The sequence below is a fragment of the Protomyctophum parallelum genome (genome assembly GCF_964188405.1).
Source record: "Protomyctophum parallelum genome assembly, chromosome: 23".
In the NCBI taxonomy this organism is placed as follows: Eukaryota; Metazoa; Chordata; class Actinopteri; order Myctophiformes; family Myctophidae; genus Protomyctophum; species Protomyctophum parallelum.
Window position 1 is genome coordinate 31,812,905 of NC_139715.1, and position 12,657 is coordinate 31,825,561.

At 42.7% G+C, this 12,657-nt stretch overlaps 1 protein-coding gene across 2 annotated transcripts in view; it reads right to left on the reverse strand.

Moving 5' to 3' along the window:
* Positions 1–2,971, reverse strand: part of LOC310854164 (uncharacterized protein) — a 27,069-nt gene extending 24,098 nt beyond the window's left edge. The window contains exons 1-2 of one of the 2 annotated variants that reach the window (XM_083758693.1): positions 2,849–2,971; positions 331–542 (exon numbers count right to left, since the gene is read on the reverse strand). In XM_083758693.1, the coding sequence (XP_083614819.1) occupies positions 331–542; positions 2,849–2,852 (216 nt within the window). In that variant the 5' untranslated portion in view covers positions 2,853–2,971. Of the gene's footprint in view, positions 1–330; positions 543–2,842 lie in introns of both variants that reach the window. The other variant, XM_083758694.1, reaches the window with a different exon arrangement.
* Positions 2,972–12,657: the final 9,686 nt, after the last annotated feature.

A 12,657-nucleotide genomic window follows, 5' to 3' on the forward strand; every position in this document is an offset into this window, starting at 1 on the left:
TATACCATTGATTCTTAGACGGATAATTGTGATAAACGGTTGTAAATGTGTCGGTCGGCAGTGAACCTTGGGACAAATAATCTATTTAACCTGAACATATTTTTAGACGGGGATTCAGAAAGACGGACGGACGGACGGACGGACGGACGGACGGACGGACGGACGGACGGACGGACGGACGGACGGACGGACGGACGGACGGACAGACAGACAGACAGACAGACAGACAGACAGACAGACAGACAGACAGACAGACAGACAGACAGACAGACAGACAGACAGACAGACAGACAGACAGACAGACAGACAGACAGACAGACAGACGGGTACCTTGGCCCGGAGGCTGAGCAGCAGCAGGGTTCTCTGTCTGTCCGTCAGCAGGTCTGGGATGCTCTCGGTCGCCGCGGACACAAAGTCCTCCAGCATCCCATAATGCCGCCGGCTGTCGGGGCTCCGCTGGCGGGCGACCTGCCACATGGCGGCGGACATGAGGCGCAGGGGAGGGACCAGGAGACGCAGAGAGGACAGCGGCAGAGGACACTCTGAGGACAGGAGAGGAGAGGACACTCTTTAGAGGACAGAGAGGACAGCGGCAGAGGACCCAGACACTCTGAGGACAGGAGAGGAGAGGACACTCTTTAGAGGACAGGAGAGGAGAGGACACTCTTTAGAGGACAGGAGAGGAGAGGACACTCTTTAGAGGACAGGAGAGGAGAGGACACTCTTTAGAGGACAGAGAGGACAGTGGCAGTGGACCCAGACCCTCTGAGGACAGGAGAGGACACTCTTTAGAGGACAGGAGAGGAGAGGACACTCTTTAGAGGACAGAGAGAGGACAGAGGACACTCTGAGGACAGGAGAGGAGAGGACACTCTTTAGAGGACAGAGAGGAGAGGAGAGGACACTCTTTAGAGGACAGAGAGAGGACAGAGGACACTCTGAGGACAGGAGAGGAGAGGACACTCTTTAGAGGACAGAGAGGACAGAGACACTCTGAGGACAGGAGAGGAGAGGACACTCTTTAGAGGACAGGAGAGGAGAGGACACTCTTTAGAGGACAGAGACACTCTGAGGACAGGAGAGGAGAGGACACTCTTTAGAGGACAGAGAGGAGAGGACACTCTTTAGAGGACAGAGAGAGGACAGAGGACACTCTGAGGACAGGAGAGGAGAGGACACTCTTTAGAGGACAGAGACACTCTGAGGACAGGAGAGGAGAGGACACTCTTTAGAGGACAGAGAGGAGAGGACACTCTTTAGAGGACAGAGAGAGGACAGAGGACACTCTGAGGACAGGAGAGGAGAGGACACTCTTTAGAGGACAGGAGAGGAGAGGACACTCTTTAGAGGACAGAGACACTCTGAGGACAGGAGAGGAGAGGACACTCTGAGGACAGGAGAGGAGAGGACACTCTGAGGACAGGAGAGGAGAGGACACTCTTTAGAGGACAGGAGAGGAGAGGGCACTCTTTAGAGGACAGAGACACTCTGAGGACAGGAGAGGAGAGGACACTCTTTAGAGGACAGAGAGGACAGAGACACTCTGAGGACAGGAGAGGAGAGGACACTCTTTAGAGGACAGAGAGGACAGAGACACTCTGAGGACAGGAGAGGAGAGGACACTCTTTAGAGGACAGAGAGGACAGAGACACTCTGAGGACAGGAGAGGAGAGGACACTCTTTAGAGGACAGGAGAGGACAGAGACACTCTGAGGACAGGAGAGGAGAGGACACTCTGAGGACAGGAGAGGAGAGGACACTCTTTAGAGGACAGGAGAGGACACTCTTTAGAGGACAGGAGAGGAGAGGACACTCTTTAGAGGACAGAGAGGAGAGGACACTCTGAGGACAGGAGAGGAGAGGACACTCTGAGGACAGGAGAGGAGAGGACACTCTGAGGACAGGAGAGGAGAGGACACTCTGAGGACAGGAGAGGAGAGGACACTCTGAGGACAGGAGAGGAGAGGACACTCTTTAGAGGACAGGAGAGGAGAGGACCAAGTATTGACTGCCTACATTCATAATATACACATATATTTTGAGATAATAATAATAGGATTTATTTGCCATAATCAACAAGATGAACAAACAAACAAAAGGTTTCAAATACTTCACTTACTTGCTAAATGAATTGAGAATAATATGAAAGTTTCACTTTTTGAATTGTATTATGGAAGAAAATGAACTTTTGCACAATATTCTATTGTTTAGAAGGAGCTATATATATATATATATATATATATATATATATATATATATGTGTGTGTGTGTGTGTGTGTGTGTGTGTGTGTGTGTGTGTGTGTGTGTGTGTGTGTGTGTGTGTGTGTGTGTGTGTGTGTGACAGTGACTGTGTGTGTAACATAGGGAACTTAATAACTTCAGTGTTACAGACCCCCCCCCCCCCCACACACACACACACACACACACACACACACACACACACTCACTCACTCACTCACTCACTCACTCACTCACTCACTCACTCACTCACTCACTCACTCACTCACTCACTCACTCACTCACTCACTCACTCACTCACTCACACACACACACACACACACACACACACACACACACACACACACACACACACACACACACACACACACACACACACACACACACACACACACACACACACACAAAAGGGTCCATTTGGTACCTAAGTGGTAGTATAGTACTGATGATTCTTACAGGTTTCTCTATCTAATCTAACAACGTGTTCATCTATCTATGTAACTTCACTGCTTGCTTGCTTGCTAGCTATGCATGTATAATATACCAAATTAAATCAAATGAATAACTCTACTATAACAATAACAATGATAATAATGATTGCAACAATCACCCATGTTGGCTCAGATGGCGTCTGTGCTGCGTGTCTGTTTGGTACAGTGTTGACGAGACAACAATGAGCAATAAGAATGTAATAAAGTATAACAACAGAATGCAAGCTAGCTGTTAGCCTGTTAGCTCCTCTGCTGCTGTGGCTGCAATGTTTACTATAGTTGCCGACCCGGAAGTACTAGTGCTGCTGCCAGTGTTGCCAGGTTCTCTGACCCGGACAAAGGAAAACAAGCCTCAAAACACACAATTCAATTCAATTCAATTCAAAGGATTGATTGATTGATTGAAATATTTATTAACAGTTTGTAGAATTTACAGTACATTTTAAGCACAATACAAAGACTGTTAACTGTGAGTGGACGACCCAATTAAGCATTACACTTGTTTACAACAGGGTCCACATTGTTCAACTCATCAACACATTTAGAGACATACAAATAGACACTTCTATGTAGTTAAAGAACAGAACAGGAATTCACCAGGAGCTTTATTGGCATGAGAAATCATACGTTTACATTGCCAAAGCAAGTGTCAAAATATGATGAAAGTTGAAAATGGGGAAGGTAAAATGTCAAAAATGTCAAAGTGGAATTTGGATCACTTTTCGAATCTCAATGGAGTAACTTGAAAAAAGATATATCTCGCCAATTTGGAGTTACATAATGGGAAGGTAATTTTGTTTTTACGGCAATCTTTAAGTGATATTTGTTTATTTCTGAGCACAATATGTTTGTCTGAATTAATTTAATGCAGAAACATTATTTTAGAAGCAATACCTTGAATTTGATTCAAAGTAGAATTCATAATTCATACTGGAGGATGTGGGGCAATGATGATGAGTCTGATTCATTTCTATGCTTTATTTTATTTTATTATTACTGTTGTCCGACATGTTTGAACCATAAATTCTGGACTGTGACGTGTAGCCTATAGTATAAGGGAACTTTCACATATTCGGTGACACCTATTGTTTTTACAGTCTATGGTGACACCCAGTGGAAATGTCTGGACACTACAACCAAACTGACTAAACTGGAGAGCTCTAAAATAGTCAACAGGACTGATGGAAAAGATTCCAGTGTGACGGGCAGTGGTTCCCAAACGTTTTCGTGCCAAGGACCCCCAAATTGACACTAATTAGCCCGCGGACCCCCATTTGAAAAGATAGTCCACCCATAAAAGTCTAAGAGATGATCCTTACGGTTCTAGCAGTGATTCTCAACCTGTTTTCTTTTTCTTTTTTTTTCAATTTCAAGGACCCCCAGTTTGACGCCCCATTTAATGGCATTTCTATCTCTGGGACCCCAATTTATATAGGCTAGTAAAATCACCGTTAGTTTTACTCTGTGAGTGAGAGAGCTGTACAAATGGAACCAATTGGCCTGACTCAAGCAGAATTATTAATGCATATTTATTTACCATATAAGGTCCACTGATGATAACAGGTTTCAAGTTGGGATAACATAAACAATACATCTTTGCATAGGTGTGGGTGTTTTGCCTTATTGCAGAAAATATTAAATAGACAATCATTTAAGGTAACTTTATCATAACATTCTACAAACATCACAACTATTACAACGAACGCAAAGTTTAAGCCATCTCATATTTTGGATCCCAGTCACATCCTCCAAATCACATACACTTGAGGAGCAATCATGTTTTTGCACACTTTTACAGTAATTAATAGTGCCTTTTTTCATGAATGGAAAACGAACAATGTAGCTATGACATAATGTTATAATTACAGTTTTCTCTACCATGAGTATTAAAAATAAAAACATACAGCTGAATAATTTAATTAGGGATGGAAATTATCGATAATGAGAGATGAGATGAGATGAGATGAGATATACTTTATTAATCCCCGAGGGGAAATTGAAGTGTTACAGCGTAAAGTGCATAGGAACTAAAAAGCTAAAAACTAGACAGAGCAACACAGAACAGACACAAATGACATATCACACAAGACCAGACAACCAAGGACCATATGCCATTTTTTTGGGGGGGGGGGGGGGGGGGGGCAGTTCTTATGCCTTTGCATTAAAAAGTCTGATGGCAGTTGGCATGAAAGAGTCTGTAGCGTTCCGTGCGCATCAGGGGGGAGTGTGAGCCTACGGCTGAAGGTGCTCGTCCTATCCCGCAGCACCTCATTGAAGGGGTGGGAGGGATTTGTCCGCATGGAGTCCAGTTTAACCCCGATCCTCCTCTCCGCGACTGACTGCAGGCTCTCCATTCGGAGGCCAACAACAGAGCTGGCCTTCTTTATAATTTTATTGAGCCTGTTGAGCTCACCGGCCTTGATGCCCCCTCCCCAGCATACCACTGCATAGAAGAGCACGCTGGCCACAACAGACTGGTAGAAAATAAATGCATTCATTGATAGTTGATACGTTTTGATAAGCTTATTGATCGATAAACCTTTTATAGTTGATAAGCTTATTGATCGATAAACCTGTTATAGTTGATAAGCTTATTGATCGATAAACCTGTTATAGTTGATAAGCTTATTGATCGATAAACCTGTTATAGTTGATAAGCTTATTGATCGATAAACCTTTTATAGTTGATAAGCGGCGTTTAAAAAATAATAGAATAGAATCCAAATTTCCCTCAATGTCTAACATAACAATCTACATTTAGCTGATATACAGAAAGAATACAAAAGGCATATTATATTCCTTAATCAAATAGTTATTTGACCATTTGCTTTGTATGAGAAAAAATAATTACATGAAAAGTGCACTGTCTTGTCTGTCAAATCACAAGCAAAAGCAGAGATATTCTTTATTAATTTGATTAGTTATTAACTGTTAAGTTTAATTGAATAATTTCTTAACAGTGTGTGTGTGTGTGTGTGTGTGTGTGTGTGTGTGTGTGTGTGTGTGTGTAATGTATCTCAAACCCTAATATCACCCAGATGTTACTGATCAACCAGGCCTTTGTCCTGGGCTCTGCTGGCCACGGCACCTGACCTGTATGACCCCTGACCTGTATGACCCCATGTCTGGCGAGGGTGCGGAATGTCTCCCCTTAGTATCACTCAATGCTCATATCCCATATCTTAAGAACAGGATCACACTTTAAACATGGACTATAAGACTACATCTAACCCACAACTCCTTATGAAATACATGACATATCATATAACATTGTGTTGTGGATGTAAATACAGCTGTTTCTCTATGTATTTATGACTTGATGAGAACAGAAAGCATCATCTGTTCTACCTCTGAGGGGGGAAGGGTGGCTGACCCCTCTGAATGCCCAATTTGAGCACCCCCAGCTGAAAACCACAATATTCCGTGCTCAGCCCAGAGAAACCAACGTGTAATAAAATAAAACCTATTTCATTCAGTTCAGATACAGTACATATACAAAGTGCAACATACACAAATACCCTTTATATCATGTATCATTACATTATACATTTATTAGTTAATATGCACAACATTTTGCAATGCTGGTTCCAAGGTGAGACAGTGGTGTAATAAACACATTAAGACATTCTCTTCAGTTTGGTCGAAATATTTACCGACATACATGTCAATAATATTGCATCATCAATATGATAAACATAATATAAGTACAACACCCGATCCAGAGTTAACTTTGAACACACCAATAAATAATAGAATTTCCTGGCTTGTGGAGATTCAAAATCAGACCCGTGTGAAGTGAGGGGCGCTAATATATTAAAGTCTAACTCATGTTGATTAGGTGATGTAATGGTGATGTAAAACAAACGGTGCCAACACAAACATTAAATGTCATTAAGAATAAAGAGACAATATGACATAATGAGTTACAAAATGACATAAGTTTTCCCTTCATTGTCAATGGCAAACATTGAACTAAAGACAAACATTAAACCTGTCCTCAAAAATACGTCGGCAAAGTTTTTTCACCCGACTTTACAAGACTTAACTGGTTTTACCTCAAATATATATATTTACACCATACTTATTTCATGGTTTTAAACAAGTTTTGTACAGCACAGAAAAACACATGATGCACAAACTCTGCTCTATTTTAAGTACTAGTATTTTATTACTATTAGTCATAGTGAAATGAAAGTGCAGTCGGTAGTGCTGTCTCAGGCCTCTTTTAGACGGCGACCATCTCCATATAACACGTCAAAGTCCCGTTGCGTTCTCATTTTTTCTTACCCTTTACACGAGAACGCACACGTTATGATATGATGTGCTATTATGCTATACTGTCGCTAGGTGGCGATAACGGGCTGCCAAATAGACAGGTCACCCACGTACAAGAAGAAGAAACCTTCACGCAAGCCTGCGCAACACGGCTCTGGGCGCGCCACGGGATGGTATATATTTTATAATACATTAGGCTACATAAACGCTGCTGCCGCGGCTGCCGTCTATCACAAGGCTTTTTATTTACATCATGGTTTTACATTCAACATCGCTGATGAGCAGCACTTTGTAGGCGAGGAGGGAGGCTTGTTCAGGAACTCCATTATATCATAATGATATGGCTCTGCATCAATGTAATAAACATATGCGCTGTGAGCCAACATGAGCCATGATGTCATAAGTTTTGCGGATTCACCGTTTTGCCTGTTTATATGGAGACCATAGGAAACGGTGTTCTGAATGATTTCCACTCTGGGAGGCGGTTTCACTTCGATGCGTTTTCACCTCCTGAGAACACCGTTCTCGTCTAAATGACAGCGCTAAACGGTACTTTATTTTGCCGTTTTTTATGAACACCATCCTCGTGTAAATAGCACCTCAGTGTCTCCTCACAGCGTTGGGTTCTTGCTGGGTACACTGTGGGCACTGGGGGCGTGTCCTCTCCTCCAATAGCACCCAGCTGCAGTCTGCAGACGAGTCGTGGTCCGTGAGGGGCGCTGCTCCGTGAGGGAGGTGATGAGGGAGCGTGAGGGCGGCAGTGAGGGAGCGGTGGTCGGTGAGGGACCGGAAACTTCACTTTGGTCCATGATTTCTCCACTTTAATAATACCAATTGGTGTTGTGTTTTATATCATTTTAATCGTTGATTAGTCACCTTTACAACGGGGTACAGCTTGTCAGGACCAGGCGTTCGTGGAATGAGCAACACTGCTAAACGTGAGGGTTGCAAAACATTTGCCCAAATGCACAAACAGCGGTCATTGGGGGGGTTCGAGGTGGTCCCCAGCTAAATGATGGAGAGTTGGTAACCAAATGGACCATTAGAGAACTATTGTTATTTTGATCAACGTTTATATGAAATCCTTAGTTCACTCCTTAGCCTCATAATAATATAATAAATATAATAATTTATATTATTACCTCACTGGCTGCCCATAACTCAAAGGGGATGAGGAAAGGGACCATACAACTTCATAACAACCAGGACTGCAAAGAAACATAATGAACAAAAACGATCAATAAACCTTATGTTTTTTAATAAGGAACTCAAATGTTGACAAATACCTCAATGACATGACACCGAAATAATAAAACAAACCTTGCATTGCGACACGCTCTGTAACAAGCGACTGCTCCCGTCTCAACACTGAAGTGCAACTGACAGACGGAAGCGCCATGATTGTTCTGTGAGGCGCCTAGTCTACGCCCTATATGCTGACGTAACGGAAATGACTGCGTCATATAAGTGAACTTGAAGCCTGGTCATTATAACGAATGTACATAGTAAATAGATAATATAATGCATAGTAAACAGATAATAGAATGCATAGTAAATAGATAATATAGAAACGTAGTAAATAGATAATATAGAAAATATGGAAGCCAAAGGCACTTTAACTTGCAAATCAAATATAGCCGTTAATACAAACCTCACCAAACACTTGCTGCTATTGGTATTGATACCTGGCGAGATGCACCATTTCAGAGACATCACAAACTAAGTTTTACTTACAGAATATATACCTATACAGTCCCCTGAAACACTCAGAACTGTGAGTGACTGTGAACGGTCTTTTGAATTATTTTGAAAATCTTAGGATCTTAGGATCACAAACAAACAAAGACAAAGTGTCAGAGGAGTGGATGTAGAGGGCAAACAATTTCCTAAATTGGGCAAACAATATTTTCCACACTCATTTCTCTTTTGGTCAAGTGAAGTGAAATTAAGCTACTTTGCAGTGTGTGTGTCTTTATAGAGTATAAGTTTTAACAACACAAATCTAAATGCACTTTAAGAATGATACAAAGTGTCATAACAACAAGCATCAAATCACTATCCTATTTCTATATACAGCTTTTGTCCTCACACGTCTCAATATTTGCCATGGACAATGAAAGGAGAAATTAGGTCAAATGTCCACCACATATGGTGTACATTTTTGGCAACACGAACATTAAATATTGACAATGAAAGGATAATTTACGTCATATGTAGACGAGGAAATCGGCTAACCAATCACATAAATTCTGTTGTTCATTAGATGTATAATGATAAGAGCGCCCATCAACTTCACATGGGTGAACTTCACAGTTCAGACTGTCCTTTACAGCTCAAATGCAGAAAGTGTGTGTGTGTGTGTGTGTGTGTGTGTGTGTGTGTGTGTGTGTGTGTGTGCGCGAGCGCGCGTGCATGTGTTGGGGAGTGGGGGTGAAGAAAGGTAGAATTAACAGAGGATCTTTTAAATTTGGTCAGTTAAGCAAATTACTATGAAAATATTGGCAGCTTGGATCTGAGTTAAAGAAACTGATTAGAAAAAACGTACTGAAGTAAAAGGTGGTCTTCAAGTTCCTCCTTTTGAATGGAGACGGATTCTTGGATTGGTCACAGTAGGAAGGCTTCACTCTCCAGCATGGATGCACCGATGAGTTTTTAATGTTCTATACTGAGTAAAAAACTTTCCACATTTATCACACCCAAAAGGCTTCTCTCCTCTGTGAATTCTCTTGTGGGTCACAAGGTTATTCAGTCGTTTGAAGCTTTTCCCACATTGGTCACAGCTGTAAGGCCTCTCCCCAGTGTGAATTATCTTGTGTGTCTTCAGGGTAGACATTACAGCAAAGCTTTTCCCACATTGGTCACAGCTGTAAGGCCTCTCTCCAGTGTGAATTATCTTGTGTGTCTTCAGGGTAGACATGTCAGCAAAGCTTTTCCCACATTGGTCACAGCTGTAAGGCCTCTCTCCAGTGTGAATTCTCTTGTGTGTGTTCAGGGCAGACATTTGAGTGAACTTTGTCCCACATTGGTCACAGCTGTAAGGCCTCTCTCCAGTGTGCATTCTCTTGTGTTTCTTCAGGTTAGACATTTCAGCAAAGCTTTTCCCACATTGATCACAGCTGTAAGGCCTCTCTCCAGTGTGAATTCTCTTGTGGTTCTTCAGGGTAGACATTACAGCGAAGCTTTTCCCACATTGATCACAGCTGTAAAGCCTCTCTCCAGTGTGAATTCTCTTGTGTTTCTTCAGGGTAGACATATGAGCAAAGCTTTTCCCACATTGATCACAGCTGTAAGGCCTCTCTCCAGTGTGAATTATCTTGTGTGTCTTGAGGTGAGACAGTGTGGCGAACTTTGTCCCACATTGATCACAGCTGTAAGGCCTCTCTCCTGTGTGAATTATCTTGTGTGTGTTCAGGTTAGACAGTTGAGTGAACTTTGAGCCACATTGATCACAGCTGTAAGGCCTCTCTCCAGTGTGCATTCTCTTGTGTGTCTTCAGGGTAGACATTTCAGAAAAGCTTTTCCCACATTGGTCACAGCTGTAAGGCCTCTCTCCAGTGTGCATTTTCTTGTGTGTGTTCAGGGTAGACAGTTGAGTGAACTTTGTCCCACATTGATCACAGCTGTAAGGCCTCTCTCCTGTGTGAATTATCTTGTGTGTGTTCAGGGTAGACAGTTGAGTGAACTTTGAGCCACATTGATCACAGCTGTAAGGCCTCTCTCCAGTGTGCATTCTCTTGTGTGTCTTCAGGGTAGACATTTCAGAAAAGCTTTTCCCACATTGGTCACAGCTGTAAGGCCTCTCTCCAGTGTGCATTCTCTTGTGTGTCTTCAGGGTAGACATTTCAGCAAAGCTTTTCCCACATTGATCACAGCTGTAAGGCCTCTCTCCAGTGTGAATTCTCTTGTGTGTCGTGAGGTGAGACAGTTGAGTGAACTTTGACCCACATTGATCACAGCTGTAAGGCCTCTCTCCAGTGTGAATTATCTTGTGTGTCGTGAGGTTAGACATTGTGGCGAACTTTGTCCCACATTGATCACAGCTGTAAGGCCTCTCTCCAGTGTGCATTCTCTTGTGTTGCTTCAGGGTAGACATTAAAGCAAAGCTTTTCCCACATTGATCACAGCTGTAAGGCCTCTCTCCAGTGTGAATTCTTTGGTGGATTTTGAGATTGTAAACTGAAGTGAAGCCTCTTCCACATTGGTCACAGCAGCGTCTTGGTTTAGGTAGGTCCTGGTCTGGACGGGTATCTGAGGTAGAAAACATAGATCTGATAAGAGCTGGATTCGTGCATCAATCTGCCTTCAAGTTCAGACCCAACTTTATACACTTCACACTACTGTATATATTTAGTTGACCAGGGTCAACTCCTTTTTCCCTCTACGGCAAGTCTCTTGGCCAAAAATAGTCAATCTACAAGCTGAAATCGTGCGAGCATTGTGAGCTTGTAGATCTGCTGTTAGTCAAATGTTCACCCGTAGATAAACATGGTGCGGACCGAAACGGACCCGTGGATAAATGAAACCCCAGTGATGTAAATAGGTGTTCAATGTAATGGGTCCCGGGACCCAGAGGTGGTCTTTTAGATGGGTCCCAGGGACATTTTATGAGTCCTACTATAATTACATTACTGAGTACAGTATTGCATCCCAGGACCCCCGGAGGGTGACATGATTGAGTCTTTTCTCAATTTAGTGAGTCTAAGGATGCTGGCTATTTGCATCACTGAAACTCACATGTTTAATTTATCTAAAACTAAAAACAGGTGGTCATGTCATGTCAAAGTTGGGTCAAAGTCAAAGTCGTTTTCAGTTTTAGATAAATGCACGTGAATGAACCTGCACTAAATAATGTCTGAAATGGGACAGCGGAAAACCGGACCCGGTCCGAAATAAACAGAGGATAATTAAAATGTATTAGACCCGGTCTGACCGTCTGGTCTCGACCGGACCCGATGCCAAAATAACCTTGGTATTCAGATTAGCAATTATGTTTGTCAGTCACTCGCACCGCCCCGAGAGTTTAATCACAGAGGAGCTGCGTTGTGTTGCAGACAGACTGAGAACATTTTGACTTTATATAAACCGTATTACTGCCCTTCCCACAGATAATGACATGCTCTACACAGATGATGTTCCAACTTGCATCTTCCCACTGGATTTTGGATGCGTTTCACCTTGCTAAAACTCTGTTTGGGGCGGACCCATGCTACCCTCTAATCTGCGTGGCAATTCGTAACGTGGTGCTAGACTTCACTTTCAAACATGTTTGTAACTTCAAACTCCATTTGAACCATGATAGATTAATTGAAAACACACGTCATTGGTTCAAGTGAAGTTCTAATGATTATAAAAAAAAAAAAAAAATCACACCTATGTGAACTGAGCGGTGCAACTATGCTGTTATTGTTATAGGTACTGTACTGAACGTAGCGCTAGCCACATTATCAGACGCACGCTCATGCTTCCGCGGTGCTTCGCAAGGAACGTGGGGAAAGTTTTGCCCTCCCTTGAGCACATACGCTCCAGAGGCGTAAAGGGCGTCTTCCTTTATATGTCATATATATAGTATCAGTAGGACTACTCTGTGACGTTAGTGGCTCTCAACCTTTTCAGGCCACGACGACACACAATCATATTTGAACTGTGTCTTCAT